Source organism: Eurypyga helias, unplaced genomic scaffold (assembly GCF_000690775.1).
Source record: "Eurypyga helias isolate BGI_N326 unplaced genomic scaffold, ASM69077v1 scaffold10668, whole genome shotgun sequence".
In the NCBI taxonomy this organism is placed as follows: Eukaryota; Metazoa; Chordata; class Aves; order Eurypygiformes; family Eurypygidae; genus Eurypyga; species Eurypyga helias.
Window position 1 is genome coordinate 1 of NW_010268911.1, and position 16,866 is coordinate 16,866.

Genomic DNA, 16,866 nt, shown 5'->3' on the forward strand with positions numbered 1-16,866 from the left:
GCTAGCCGGAGTTAAACCACGACTAGATAAACTAGATAATTCGGTCAATGCTAAAAAAGTAATATGGATCTTCGCATTGCCTGGCTGTTTTGTTTATTTTGTTTTGTTTTTCTCTTGCTTCACTTCCAAGAGCAATGCCAAGCGTGTGCTTCTGTGGCTCCAGCACTAGCTGCATGGATAGACTTCAGGTATTGCTACACAAGGTACAGAAGTTCTCAAAAATGTTCATTCAGACTAAAACCAGAGGTGGTGAATGGAAGAAACACAGGCCAGTGGCATCCCTCCATCCATACCTTTCTTTCCTCCCTAGCTATCCAATCTGTTTGAGGAAGTCATTTGGAACTTCCACACGATGCCACATGTCACCATGTGCTTAAATGTAAATACAGGTCAATGAGACCTGTTTGTTTTAAAGTGCTAGTCTATAAAATGCTCCTGGAACATTTTCATGGAAGCTGGCACCCATGAAAGCATGTGTTCCTCAAAAAAGCTTTCAGCCTGATGAGATATGAGATGGTGATAATGAAGGTGGACAGTTTTACAAGCAGGACCTGTTAGCAGAAGCAGGATCTCAAACAGATATCAACCAGACAGCAGTAAAGTAGCTCCCACTAGCACCCTCAAGGTATGGCAACAGTAGCCTCTGATGACCTTCAAATAAAGTGTGACAGTAGCATTTATTATATTTGTTACCACAGTGCTTATGAAAGTGGGACTGTAGAATATACACACACCCCATCACTAGTCCACAACAGCTTCTTATCTAAATAGAAAATAAAAGCTAGAGTGAAGGATTAAATATACAAACCAAGCAAAGAAGCGTAACAGCCTAAAAATTTCATATCAGTTCAACTACTTTGGTTTACTTGTCCTCTGGGTAGAGTTTAATTAGTAAGGGATTAGTTGACAGAAAGACAGAGGACAGGGGATGTTAAAGATAGGCATGAAAGAGAGAAGGCAACGGCCAGAGGAAGGGAGGAGAAGCACACAGAAAGCAGCTGGAGTAAGGATGAGGTGGAAGAGTCTGTAAGAAAGAAAGCTTGGTGGGGTCACAGAAGGTTGGCTGCATGGCACAGGGGAGAGGTATCCACCACTGGAACTGTAAAAACAGTCTGATGTCTGTAGTGTTAAGTGTACAGGGACAGAGGCACTTCATTGTCTTGCCTCTAACAAGTTCATAGCAAGGAGGCAGCTCTGAAGGGGTAACAAGGATACTCAGCCAGCCCACAGTGTGTCTCACATAGCTGTTGTACAGAAAGTTTAGGGGGTTTAACTCCTTTTGTGCCAAAATCAGCCTTGAGCCGGCAAAAAAACTGATGCATCCCAGAGAGTGCCTCTCCTTTACTGTTCCAGATCAGAGAACTGAGGAACGCCAGGGACCTCCAGTTCACTGACCAGTCATCTCAGGGCTGAGGGGGGAGGAATCCAAGTAACATCCTCTTCCATCTGCACTGAGCAGAGCAACAAGTCCAGCTGTCGACAGCACCCAGTTTCTGGAGCCTGCTTTGGCTCCAGGAAAGGCCTTCATTTTATGGTGGCATGGGAAGCTGGGGTCACTGTCAGAAACTGAAGTAGCAATGAAGAAAGAGGAGTTTGAATGAAAAAGATGGCTGAAAAGGAGCTAAATAAACCCTCATGTTAGCCCAATCCCATGTAGGGAGTAAAAAGAAGATAGAGTGCTGTTGCTTATCTTTTCCTAGTAAAAAAAATAAGCTATTCAGCCTTTATAAATTATAATTCTCTCGTGAATTTTTAAGGCAGGAGCTCTCTATATATTGCTGTAGCCACCAGTGAAATGCAGAGGGAAGGAAGAAGGAACTGCCAGTGGAGGGTGGTATTGTATAAGAGAAAATAAGTAGCTTCTCCTTTCTTACCTTGGAGTTACCAACCAGTAACCTCTAATAAACACCCCAATCCTCCACGTCACTCAGTTTTCAAGGTAACATGCTGTACTGGCCTGGAAAGCAACTTCAGGACAAGGACATAGGGGAGATAAGAAAACTGTAGAAAGAAACAGAATGAAATTAGGAGATGGTATGAAATGGGAAGATCAGAAAGGAGGAAGAGCAGAAATGGAGAGGATGGACACCTGAGGAAAAGAGACCAGACAAGAGGGCAGATGGTCACTAGGGCAGAGGATCAAAAAAAATAGTGCTTGGGTAAATAACAGCTTGGTGAAGAATGTGATTTTAAAAAATGGAGCAAAAGATCAGAGAAAGATTGAATATTTAGGGTTCATTCTTATCTGAAGGGGAAGGAACAATAGTATCACAGATTTCCTGATCCAGCTTCTCTCTTCCTGCCATCTGTAAGAACCATCACTGTTTTGCAGACTCTAACTGTACCCTAACTGAAGGATGTAGGTTATAAACTGGAAGTAACTTAACCACAATTGGTCCTGTTTATGCAGTGAAAACATTTTTGAACTCTCATCCTATTACTTTGATCAATCCTGTGTATTCTTTTCTGAGAATGGGTCATCTTGACCTGAGCATCAGTCAGGTTGTTGAAGCCTATTCTAGGAATCAAAGTAAGAATTATAATTTAAAAAAAAACTGAACATGCTATTAACACAACTTCTAACAATACACACAAAGGAATATTTGCCACATCACAGAATTCTGCTCCAGAAATGAACAAATTATAGATTTTTTTCCTCTTTATTCAGTCTAAATTTCTTTTTTTTTAATGTAATGTCAGTTTTCTAGACCTGATAAACTCCTAACTGTACATGGAATAATTCTTCCTGTTCTGCGTGGGTTATAACATAAAATCTTTTTGTGTGAATATATTTGCTACATCAAAGAATCTCCTATTGACAATATTGTTTGGGGCTGACTGTCTTACAGAGGGCCTACAGTAGGCTGAAGTGGTGCTCAAACAAATTTGAAAAACAGTTACTTGCCTCTTCATGGAGTTATTTCTGTTCACTCACTATGAGAGTATCACAGAAGCATAGAATGTTTGAGGTAGGAAGGGGCCCCTGAAGAACCTAGTCCAACTCCACAGTAAGACCAGGGTCAGCTTGAGCAGATTGCTCAGGACCATGTCCACTTGGGTTTTGGGTATTTCCAAGAATGGAGGCTTTGCAAGCTCTTTGGAGACCACTGTTGCAATGTTCAATCACCCTTATATTATAAATATTTTTTCAAATGGAATTTCCTGTATTTCAGTTTGTGCCCATTGCCTCCTATCCTTTCACTGGGAAACACTGAGAAGTCTGCTTTTGCCTCTTTGCTCCCTCCCATCAGGTATTTTTTAATGCTGTTAAGAGCCTCCCCTGTGTCTTCTCTTCTGAAAGCTAAACAATCCCAGCTCTACTCAGCATGCATAGTAACACATGTATAATACATTTGGCCCTGTAGAATAGTACACTAAAACTGCAAACACTTCCAGAAATACAAATCTGCAAGAAAGAAAAATAAATGGAAATGAGAGGCAACTGGCATTTTCATAGAAAAGCAAGGTCACAACCTTATTAAATAATACATGCCAACTTCTCAAGCTGCTTAATCAAAGTGAAAAGAAATTTTTAAACATGAGAACAAACTCCATAATTACTACTGTTATAAACAACAAATATACCTGTCTTCACAAAAAACACTCAAAACTTATTCAAATTTTTTATCTGCTTAGAAAAAATATTGACTGAGAACTCACCTAATTGATATTTTCCTTAAAGTTTATCAAAAATAAAATATCAAAATGAGTAAGGGCAACTGAGCAATACAAACAAGAACTATAGCGTGGTTTGGAAGAACTGGCACAAATATTTCCAAATCCTCAGTCTACTTCAGCTGCATTTCCAAAAATGTAGCTATGAGATGCAGAATAAGGCCCAATCGGCACAGAGCCCTTTGGAAAGAATGTAAAGCAATAATACTGAAACTTTGACAGTCTAAGATAAGGTGACTAGTGATACAAGGAACAATGAATGATCTATTTAATAGCAATGTCACACTGGTAATGTTATACTGAATAAACCATAGAGGAGTCTAGTGGTGGTAACCACAATTATGTGTGAGATTCCATGGAGGGATCCAGCAACAACACTACTGAGAAAAGCAGCTTCTGCACGTATACAGAATCCATTATGTAAACAATGACAAGTATGATACCATCTGCTGGATAGAAAAAAAGAGAGGAATCTATTAAAAGCATAAAGCAAGCTTCTTAGATGAGAGGCCAACACTTATAAAGTTGACACATAACCTGCTGCTCAAAGCGTCTTTGACAGAAGAGGTTTTCCACAGCATTTCTCTGAATTCAAATACAGTACATTTATTACTGAAAGTAACTGAAGCAAAGAGACAAATATTGTAGATAGCAGGAGTGGTTAAATTACTTAAGTAATACTCCAAGACTTTCCAGGCCTACTCAAATGTAATCTCCACACTACTTCTTCCAATATTCCTACATTTTGTTCAGAAAATATTGGAATTAAATTTCAATATTTGCTGAAACTATGTGTCATCGCAGCCATTAACTTTGTTAATGACAGTTACCATCACACATACTGATCAGGAAGTTCCAGGGTATGGCCAGGTCCATTAGAATCCTACTGACTGTCACCTGTCCCTTGCTGAAAACAAAAGCATCACCCACCCCTTCTGAAAAAGGAGAGGAAAAAACTGTTAAGATAAACATTAAAAAAAAAATTTCTACCAAAAAGTTAATAAATTTCCATATATTTGTGCATATTTTGTTTTTCTGGGTAGGTTTTTTATTTCTCTCAACAACTTCAGTGCCACAAAACACTGGTGCACATACTAGGTTTTTTTGCAAGATCTCTTCTTGAGCCAAATACTCTTGCTTACCAGATCAGTCCTGTGCACAGGAAATATGGCCATTTCATACTCCGCTCTCAGATGGTAAATCTAGGAAGTGAAACACTGATGAACAAATGGAGCTGCTGTGCATGACAAGGAATAATTGAAAGAAAAACTCTGAAAGAAAAAACTGAACAGTGTTAGATTAAGCAAAATATTAAATATTACGTCATGCCAAATTTCTCAAAGAGGGAAAAACTGAGCTGGTATAAAGATATTCTCACACCTAACGTTTAAGATATCTCCCTTCTTGCCTTCTCACTCACTAGAAAACATCTCCCATTACAGTACCAGGTACTTTTATGTTTCCTGCTTCTGATTACACAACACATTGTAAAATGCCACATATCTGCAGGCTTGCTTCATGTACAGAGACATATTTGACAGCTTGAATTTTTTATAGCTGATAACTACCATGTTCAACTTAATTTGCTACACTGCTGAGGATGGTTTTGTGAATAGTAAATCCATCAGTTGACTCTATCAGCTAAATCTAGCAAGATTCTTTCTGAGCACCAAGAGAAAAGCAACTTGTCAAGCATGGGAAGAAACACGTTTCAGCTCGTTACAGCTCCCCATGATATAAGCCTAAGCAGCTCCAGGAATAACAGAAAGTAGTGTATTGGTATGCAAGCAAGTGCATGATAATCTGTTTGAGCAGATGTACTATAGTCTTTATCTCCACTGACGGGAAGGTGCTGGTCAGCTTGCTGTATTGCTACCCACTAGGAAAAAATCATTGTAATCCCATTTATATGTTTGATGGTAACAAAGAAAGATTATATAACTATCAAGATGATCATAATTTGTTCATCAGTGATCATCCTGAAGCAGCAGTCAGGCTGGGGTATTTTCCTGATAATTATGCTGAATTCCTCAGTTAATACCATGCTTTTTCATACCCTTATCTCACTAAACAGCATCTAAATTCATTAATCCTTTTAAGAGTGTACAGTATAAAAAGTTTCAGAAGAAAGCACAGATGATGGTGTCAAGCAGCTGTCAGAGATTTATCTGTAACTTGTCATGTAAATGTATGCACAAAATACTTTTTCCCATTCTAAATAATAAGGGGTGTTAGAACTTCCAAACTGTGTTAGTAACATCACAACAGCAAAGCTTTTTAAAGACCCCAGAGAATTGTGCAGATAATCTTTTGATTTCAGAAGAGGTCTAGGCTTATGTTCACGAAAGGAGGCAAAGAACTGCATTAACACATCATGTACTTCAATTTTGTGTTCAGGCTAGAATTCCACAATGTTTGCTGCAGCTGCAGAACACAGCATCAGGCTCCTTGTTTTGGAGGAGAGAGGTACCACAGAGAACAGATGAATTTGCTGCACCATTCAATATGAGCAAGAGTTGTTTTAACAGCTGAGTAAGCTTGACTTTAATGGCGGGTTAGTCTGAGAGTCTACAGCTCAGTGCCTAACAATAGGCATGCTGGATCAGACCGAAGACCCAGTTAATGTACTATCTTATCTACATTTGTGGCCAATAAATGGATAGTGAAATAATGTAAGGAATAGACAAGCAAAAGTGATCCAGTTCCTAGCTTGCCCTCACAGTGTTTGACAACCTGTGATTAATGGAATTTGTGCAAGAGGCTGCAACAGGAACGGCATGTGAATCCCATTCGTTGGTGGACCTAGTGTTCATAAGTTTGTCAAATTTCTTCTTATTCTTGTATAAAGAAAGTAAATTTTCATTAAAATGTATCATTTAATCAGAAAATCTATTGTGCCAGCCAGCTGTGGAGACCAAAAATATAAAAGGCTCAGGAAGAAGGTAGACAATAAATACCTAGAAGTTAAATTTGGTACTTTCCTGTTCTCATATTATGAGAAAAACGAAGAAACCTTATTTCCTCAACCTTTCTGTCATCTCTCTTTCAGGACAAAGACTCCTAGGCAGCGTAATATTACCTGATATGGAAATCACTCCATTCCTCTCATAATCCTCACCACCATCCCATTAACATTTCTACTTTTACTATTACTATTGCAGGACCAGAGCATTATTAAATATGAATGACATAACATTTTATTTAAGAAAAAAGTATTCCTTTCTAATAAAACGCTAATACTCAATTTCTCCTTTTGATCATGGCTAAAGATTGAGTTGCCATTATCAGAAAATTATTCTTCCCAACTCTCCTTGCTAAATGGCCATTTCTGATTTAGAGCAAATAATAATCTGTTCATTAATAGTGTTATTCTTTTTCTGTGGATATATTTTATCTGCAGCCTTGTTACCCATATTCAACAGGTCTGCATCTTTTCACTATTAATGTAAATCTTAACGATTTACAGGAGCAATTCTGTACATCAGGAAATTTTGTTACCATAATATTTGCCCTATCTTCCAGTATGTTAACACCTAGCCTTTGACATGATTATTTCTTTCCCTTATTTCTCATCTTCTAACACGGTATTAATACAGATTTTTCTTTTTACTCCATGACAGCTTAGCTTCTTTAAGAGTAGACCTCTTCAAAAACCGTTGGCTCGCCAAGGATCATTCTTGCTACTGCGTTTATTTCTTTTCTTATGCTTTCCATCAGTTTGCCTAGTATAGAATTAGTCTTGCTGAAGTACAATTCTCCGTATTTCTACCAAAATTTTTCTGAAAACTCTTTCCTTTGGTATAGGGGCTGATTTAAACTCCCAGTTGCACAGCCAGCAACTCAGAATCTCTGAGCTTCTTTTGAACTCTTGGGTCACTGATATCTGTTACTGGACATTTCTCACAATTCATATTTACTGCTTTATTCTAAACCAAATTATTACTCCACTTCTGGCATTTACTCAGACTAAAAACTAACCATTTCCACAGCATTTGCTGCATTACTCTTGATTTAATGACACTCCAAGAGAAATGTAGAGCATTATCCCAATGTTATCACTGTCTATCGCCATCAGCAAAGTGAGTTACATGGCACTCTTCCAGGATGTACTGTCTGAGTCCAGTTTGGAAGGAAGACTGTAAAAATTTCCAGAAGAAATAGGTTTTAAAGAACAATTGGTTTGAAAAAAAAGAGAACATTTACAAGCACAATGTCTGGACACTGATCAGTTCTTTCAGACAGAAAAGTATTTTGAGTAGTTTCAAATGAGTTTTCCCTGATGTGATCATATTTGTTCCCTGCTACGAAGGAGAGACACCAGAAAGACGAATTATCTATGAAATATAAGTAAAAACAGTAAACAAAACAGGTATTTTTTGACCATCTTGAGAGATATGTGTTTATTTTCCTTTTTTATTTGATTTCCTTTACTGACTAAATATAAATCTTGTATTCGTTCAAAAAGAAAAAGAAAACATGGTTTCTGGACAGCAGTACAAATACTGCCCAGGTGGAAAAGCTCAAAGAAGAAAGACAATTTGTGTTCTTCATGAAAATCTCTTTAAATCCACTACAGTACTACTGCTGACACTGAAATTTGATATGCAAACCAGAACATCTAAAAATAAAATATTGTTTTTAAAATGTAAAATAATAACTTGTGAAATGTTTTATCTACATTTTAATGCATGAGAAAGGGGGAAGAATGTCAATCTTGCTTGTTTCTATAGCCGCTTTTCTAGCTCTCCCAGGGACATCCCCTCCATTTGGAGATATGGAGGCTGAGAGACAGGGCTTGGTTTGGCCAAACTCAAAAGCAAAGAAGGGAGCAGAAGAGCTCAGGTCTCCTCACCTTCAGTTGGAACCCCGAAGCTGAGTCTGGTGTGTGCTGGCTGCCAGGTACCAACCTTTTTCCTACGGAAATAATGAATACCAGAGTAAGACTTGAGGTTATTTAAAATGTACTTTATAATTATGTATCTCCTCTTCCTGAGGGTGGGACAGGTCTCTCGGGTACAAGCAGCATGGAAACTATGAAGAAAACATTTGCTTAGACCAGTAGGAAAAATTACTCAGGACAGCTAAAACCAGAACCCAAACTTTGATGGTATAGACCCTGACGGTATAGAATCTGACTTGCCTTTATGGCACCCTGATTCACATACCTATGTGGGGTACCTAAAATTCAGCACTATGCATAGCAACTTTTAGATCATTTTTATGTGACAATGCCTTGAACCCCAGACTTACCAACAAATTACATCAAAAGTCTTCTAAATCAAGTCCTTGATGGCCTCAACTGTCATTTTTCTGCAAACAAAGGAAACATCTTTAGTCGTATTTAGACAGCACCTCAGTGTATTATTCTAGATATGTGCAGTGATTCAATAAGAAGACCATTAGCAGGTCTGATTTAACCTATTTATGAGCACTTATTCTGGGTGAATGGATACTTCAGCATATAGTTTTGCCCTTCCCATGTCTTGGTAGTATATTTGTAATGCACTATTGAATTTCAGTAGAATTTTTTAATGTCCTCCTTAACAATATATAATTATTGTTGACAGCAAACCAACCAGAAGAAACTCTTCTAGATTAATTAACAGTGACCTATAATTAAACACTACAGTACTTAGAGATGGAGTGGTCCCTAGATAATATTGCTTTAGCTTTAATGAGTGTTTATCATTCTTGTTTGCTTCCACTGTGGCAGTTATCAAGGTTAGTTACAAAATTTCTTAATTAAATGGAAACATATAGAAGGCACTGCCTTAAGAGAAAACAGCTTAAAATATTCATGATTTAAGCATCATCTCAAAGTATGCAGACTCCTGCCCTTCAAATTTTTAGTCATAGTTTATTTACAGAGCCCAATATTTTCCTTAAGTCATACCTTGACACCACACAACATTGTGGTGTGTTCTAGGGTTGTTCCTGTTCCTTTATCTCTGAAAGATAAGAGTATGTTTCATTAAATGTTTGTCTTCAACATGTGAATGGTTCAAAAATATTTTTTTAAATGAAAGCTTTGAAAAAGGATTTCTGATTTCTGGCTCAGGCCTCACTAACAAGTCTCTGCATAGTAATTAAGTAAATCTCTTTATTGAACATTTTCAAAATGCAGTCTGATGCTTAAATTAGATTCCTAATGGAATTAAAGGATCACATTCCTAACAAATTCCATTGGGAGTTTCGTACCTAGAGTACTGAGGAAATAATCTGTGACTTTTGCCAAACCTGCACTTTCAGACGTCACCAGAAACAATGAATTCCACCATGCTCAGAGAAAATTCCCAATACTTCCAACTGTTGTAGATTGAGACTTGGAACAAGTAAAAATAATATATTGGGGGGAACTTCAACTTTCAACTGTAACATGCTTATAAATGCTTGCTATTGGTTCATAGAGGTAGCACTTACACGACTACACTGTATACCGTATGATTATGATATATGCAATATGTAAATACAAATATCGGTACTTCTAAAGAATGCTCCTTAGGTAATATTCAAATTTTCTCCAGTAGAAATCCTGCTCATCTCCACTGTTGCTTTGCATTTTGCTGCTGGCAAGGTGTTCTTAAGTTATTTTGTTAGAGTAATAAAACAATGTGCATGAAACAATATACATAAATCATTACAATGAGCACCGAAAAATCAGAAAAATATTGTGAAAACAAAAGAAAAAAGCAGATCTTATTTGGTCCCAGCCCAGCCTCTGTGCTAGCTGGTATGAGTAGTTAAAATTAGGCAATCTCGAGAAGGGAGGGAGGCTACCATTGTTTAAATCCTAAGTAAAAATAGAATACTGATTAGGTTCAAATGAAGGTTGTTCTCAAAGTAACTTGTACTTACAGATTCTTGCTGCCAGTCCAGATGCTTCTTATGTTAAAGCACACTTGCACAAAAATCTCTAAGAGGTACAGACCATTACAAATACCCACTTGGTAGCTGTTTTATGTGTAATGCAACAGTAAAAAAAGTTCTAGAAAATAAAGTAAGTATAGAACACTTACACATGCCAAATATATAACTGGACTAGTTATTTGGGAAACTGGAACAGGGCTGTTTGTAAAGTGTATTCACTCACTGCCAATTCTTGGCCTTCGAGCTATGTGCTTGAAACAGCATTTCTCAACACCATTTCTTATTGTCCTTCCATGCATCACCTTCCCTCCCCCACTCTCAGTTTGGCATCAGATTGTGCCAGCCTTGAACACTGCTGCAATTTACTGCTGAGTCACATCATTCACTGCTGTCAAAGAACATCATCATCATTGTCCTGATGGGAATATTGCAACAGCAACCTTTCAGTATGAGAAAAGAGAAAGGCTTCCAAGACAGACGCAGTGAAAAAGCTGAGCAGAGGATGTTCTTTCAGAAAAAGCTGTCTTCCTCTTCAAAGGAAGTTGCCTGGATTTGATGATCACTTGGTTTGGAAATAGCACAATTAGCTGTCCCCACGATTTCGCCTCTGCTCACATGCTGTGCCTCCAGAATGCCCAAAGGACCAATGCTGAAAGGCAACGGGCACTAGAAGAGACTTCCGTTGTTTATCATGGTGCTGCTGAAGTCTTCTGGGGTTGACAGATGCTGTTCCAGAAGGTTAATAAGATGAAGAAAGCTCTTCCAGCTGGACCGTAAGAGGGATTATGTCTGAGCAGCAGATAAACAGATTATTCCAGAAACAGACACTGCTTTTTTTTAAAACTTCGTCACTCTTGTCTTACGACTCCAGTCCCCCAGGCTAGAAGTGTGTGCATTGGAGGGGTTTGTCCAGCTCTTGCATTCTGGCACCTGTTGCTCTCTTTGCCTAGTTGCAATTCAATGCAGTCCCAGGCTGGGAACACCTGAAAAGTAATAAGAAGGAAGACATTTGGAGATTTTAGTTCTTTAAGAAAAGAAAAGTCTTCTACTTGACCTAAATTTTCTTTTTTCTTGCATGACTGATCTTGAAAACTGTGAATGATCAATAGACAGCATGCATTTGAAAACTGGATTAATATTTTTGATCATTTGCCTTGCTCTCCAAGTTCAGGGAAGCAGAGGTAAGTTCATATAATAATGCTTTATATGAATTTACATTGCATATGCTGAAATAAAATAAATTGAAGCATGAGGGTATTTTCACATTACAGAATTCTTTGTTTGGAATTCAGTGTTTTGACAATTCAGCTAGAGACAGTATAGTTACTGACACTGCTATAAAGTTGGAAAAAGAAATGTTGGCAAGATTTCTTATGCGTGTTTCCCAGGCTTTACAACCTTTACAAGGGATGCCATTCAGTTTCAGTTTACCTGCATATGTTCTGCTATGAAAATATATAATTTCAAAAACATTTATAAGAAAGGAGTACAATAGCTGAAAGAACATCTGAGCATTGACATTGTTAAAGAAGATCTGTCATCCCTGAAATGAAGAGAAAGTAGTAAAATATAGATTTGTGTTTACTAGCCATTGTCAGAAACATGTTCAAAAACTTTTAAATATACAAATTCTGGAGGAATAAACCATACTGGGAAATATACAAAAAATGGCAGTACTAGTAAGGATTACTGTGGTAATAGTAAAATTATTTGCAATAAAACAGAAACACTGACTCTCTGTACTTAATACAACAGCTAACTATTGCTCCTTTTTAAAACATTCAATAGTTGACAGCAATTTTAAGGCTTCTTCAATAATTAAAAAAAAAAAAAGATGGTGATGTGATTTTTTTTCCCTGTGCAGTTCCATATTCAATGCATTTAGAGTTCTGGGATCAATGTTAACTTTGGGGGAATTTTCTTTCAAACTTTCCATCTATGCTTTGATATTTATATAACTGAATTAAAAGTCAACATTACAACTGCTTTATGCTTGCCCAAGTCAATGACCTCTTACTTTATGTCAATCTCAGGCATATTAATTAAATGCAAAGAATGTAAAATGATGAAAGAGAAATCTCCTTAAAGGCATTTCAATATTTATTAGAGACGGTGTCAAACATGGTCTGCTGTCAATAGTACTTGGAAAGCTTTATTTACACCTTTTTTTTTTGGTCTTGCTTTTCTTTGCACAGATTTTCTTTAAAAAAATAAAGAACAGTTCTTTTATCTCACTGAAATTATGTCAATCTTCTCTAGAGGACAATTACAGTACTGAAAAAAATCCTTGGGAAAAAGTAATGTGTTAAAACTAAATTTATATTCTGTTGCTCTTCAATTTTACTTTTTAATCCCATGTAAACAGTGTCATTTAATCATTAATGGTATTTTGGAAATGTGAAAAAAAAAAGAGAATGAGTGATAGTGTTCATGTCTTACAAGAAAAGTTACATAAAAATGAACTGGCTTTGCACTGAATTTGCAGATTCTATGACGGACATAGATAAAATTAATTCCAGGTAATTCAAGCATGCTTGGTGATATCATTACAGTCCATATTTAAAATCATGAACTGAGAAAGTGGTAAAGTAAAAAGTAAGATCACACAGTTTCATCCATTGCAAATTGTAATTGTATGTTACAATACATCTCCATAAAAGACACTGGCAAGATTCTGGGAGGCTATCTTGGCAGAGAGGACTACAGAACTGTGCATTTTCTCCCTAAGAGATGTAGTAGGAGACTTGGTGCATAGAATGTTTATCAACACTCAGGAAACAATGGCCAATAATAAACTTCAAATAAGCATCTTGCTTATGTAGTAGTGTTGAAATGTTGTCATTTTTCATGTCTTTCAGGGGAAAAAAAATGTATTTTCTATACATGCATGTGAATGTTTTCCAAACAAACATTGTTTGGTTTTGGTTTTTACACATGAACAAAACCATCTTAAATTCAAAGCCCTGATTCACTTTACATCTTGACTTACATCTTTAACAAAAAGTGGGGAGCTTGCTTAGTAATGTCTTTTGGTCTTTCCTCCCCATCCTTATTTTAGGACCAAAAGAGTCCTTCTCCCAGACATTTGGAGACTGTCCAGGAGTACCTTCAGTTCTGCAATAAACAAACCAAAAACTGTAGGGAGCAAAATAAAGTCTTTAGAGATAGAATGTTTATCTTTGGACATGACTAGTGCCAGAATCCAGGAAATTACCTCAGGACTTGAACTCAGGTCTTTGCCACTGTCCTGACATAAACTGCTTCTATCAATGCACAGGGAAAGTGAGGGGGGTAAAATCTTTGTAATGGCAAAAAACCTACACACAAAATATGTCAGTAGAGTAATTTTTAACCACTGAAAACGCAGACAAACTAGCAAAATACAGAGGAGCTTTGAAATCCCAAAACTACATTGATGCTGAGTACATCCTAGTGCTTGATAGTGAGAATGTAAGGGAGCCAGAGAGCATTCAAGGCTGTTTAGCATTATTTTTTATTCAGCAAGCAAATATCTGCTATTTACTCAGCCATTCTTTAGGACACAAAGCCTTTGTGTGTGCTCTATGAAATAATTTTAATTCATTCTGACTTACCACTTCCCGCTCAGCTGTTCCAGTTCAGCAGTAAGTGTTGCAGATCTTCATTACTATAATTGCCCTTGTAAAAAAGGGTTAAGAAAACTGTGCCAAAGGGAAAGGGAAGTCAAAGAACATAAAGCTTCAAAGAAAGAAAGAAAAAAAAAAATCTCCTTTTTGCATTAAGATTATTTTCTACTTTCATCCATAAAGTAAGAATTGACAAGTTAAAGTTAGCTTTCCTGGTTGTGCTTATAAACAAATAAAAAGTAAACCTTCCCCAAACCCACAGACAAATGTAACACTAGATTATATATGAGTTTTAATCTTATCTATTTCTTGGCTAAAAGTTAAACATGAATAAAAATACCGTAATATTATATCTGGAATTAATCTTTAAGAACCAGAGACAATCACACCCATACCATAGGGATTAGTGTGCTATATATGAATGAACAGTCAGATTAGTGGGATTTTTTTTTTCCCTGAAAACACCTGTGGACAAGATGATCAGTATTAATAATAAAAAGTTTTCTCCCTTTACAGGATGTTAATTTACAGGCTACAATAAAGTAACTTTACCTGGAGTCTTAACCAGCTAGAAATCCAGGTTATTGCTTATGCTATTCTTCATTTCTCAGCTAGTTGTGGTGTTCTAGTGTCTTCAGCAGTGCACTAAGTGATATGGCACTTCATCAGATGTAGCAAACATGCTGTCTTCCCAGAAGGAAAACTATGTATTCATTCTACTAAATTTTGATGCTTTAAAATATTTAAAATTTACATTTTCTCCTCTGCTTTTGTACCTCTTTCCTATTCCCAGTCCCTTTGTGATTAAAATGAGTGTTCTGCTCATTATCACACAATTCTTCCACTTTTATCAGGAAATTAGGGGCACTATCCTGCACATTCCTTGCACTTCGCAAGCCCAGCTGTGTTTCAAACAAATTCTTCCCCTTAGTAATGTGTCATATTGAACAACAAACTTCCTAAAAAGAAATATTTATCTATCTGTCTGCTTGTATATACATATATACTGGCACTTAGTCACTATCAGCTGCTATTTGCTGGACAGACACTTCAGAATAGTAACGTATCTGGGAAACACAAGATTAACAATCGTGGGAGTACCCTGACGCCTGCCACAGTGTAGGTGTGTCTATATGCCCTAACATAATTGTAGCACGCCTTATCACTTTATGCAAGCATACCACCAGTTCTGACCTTACAATAGACCTGTGTGACAGAGTAACGCTATCACCCTCATTTCACCAAAGCATGAGGACCTCAATGTAACACAAAAACTGCAGACCTGACCTGTAAGAGGCACTGTGGTCATAAAGCAGGACAACAGCAGAGTTTAGCAGGCTGATTCTCAAAGCCACTGCCTAGTCACATAGAGGTCTGCAAACCAGTATGACCCAGACTGATAGCTACATAGCTAATTGTACTTAGGCCACCAGTGGTGAGGTTTTACTGGCTTTCAAATTTTTTACTTTAGTGCAGACCCAAAATTACCTTCTTACTGGCCTCTCTGAATCTTTCAGTACCTCTCTCAGACATCATCCAATTGTATATTAACAATCTTGGTAAGCCTGTTACCTGAAATACCAGTTTTAGTGGATGTGCTCCAGGTAGACCTTTCATACTGAGTCACCACAGATCATAGAAGCCCCAGCAGTTTCAGGTAGGAAGCAGCAATGCACTCACATTTCATTTGTGATTTTGGGGTTACAGCACAAAATGAAGACAGTTGTAATCAAGTTTGGGGTTTCTTTCCCCTTTCCTGTTCTCCCTCAAACCTAGACAAATTTAATCTAGCTCAGAAGTTGGCCATTCTTAAAGCAAGGAACTGGACTAGGTGACCTCCAGGTGTCCTCCCAACCTAACTCTGGTCTATGCAGCTTGATGCATCCCTAAGTAAGGTTAAGTCCAAGTCACACTGTCAAAATGAGATGGAGTCCATTAGCCAGAGACTGTAGATTGTATTGCAGGATAAGTGCCCCTAAACCATGAGTAAAATTCACCAGTTCCAATTACACAAGTTCAAGCAAATAGATGGCACTGTGGCTTCTGGCTCCTGGAATTTTTCTCATATGCCAACCATCCTAATTGTTATCATATTCAAATACAGGTACCTCAGTAAGCCAATTCTACACTACAACTCTTTTACTCACATCTTCAAAATTGTTAAAACACTGACATACATAGCAAAATATTGCTGGAACTTGAACTTATGCTGTCTCACTGACTTTCTCAGAGGACAGCTGTACGTCTTTGAGTAAGATTGATTAGAAAATGTATAGCAGAGGTGCTCGAGTGAGTGTTTCATCATGCAGACTGGCTGCATCCCTCCAAGAACTACTCAAATATTTAAAGCATTTTGTTGCATCCTTTGATACAAACCACACGAGATAATTGAACGCCATTTCAGGTCAAATGCTTCTAAGATGTCCAAGGAAATACAAATACATATATGTTTCATATATCAACATTAAAACTACTCATTCTTCAATGCTGTTTCTAGACTATGTCCTGGACCTTATGCAGACTGTTACAGGATTCAGAAGTTGGCAATGAAATCATAGATTGTCTTTAATATTTTCTATAAATTCCAGCAGTAGAAATTAGTAGAGCTGATGAATAACAAGGAGGGTTCTTTGCCAGAAACTGCACTTATCTGTCTGAAAGAGACAGTGTATATTTCTGCCTTAAATTAGACATACGATGTCAAGGAAAATATGAGTTT

At 37.3% G+C, this 16,866-nt stretch overlaps 1 protein-coding gene across 1 annotated transcript in view; it reads left to right on the top strand.

The window, feature by feature from the left end:
• The first annotated feature begins 11,656 nt into the window (after positions 1 to 11,656).
• Positions 11,657 to 16,866, top strand: part of IMPG1 (interphotoreceptor matrix proteoglycan 1) — a 50,319-nt gene continuing 45,109 nt past the window's right edge. Inside the window, exon 1 of the mRNA XM_010157911.1 lies at positions 11,657 to 11,723. Within this exon, the coding sequence (XP_010156213.1) occupies positions 11,657 to 11,723 (67 nt within the window). The remainder of the gene's footprint in view (positions 11,724 to 16,866) is intronic.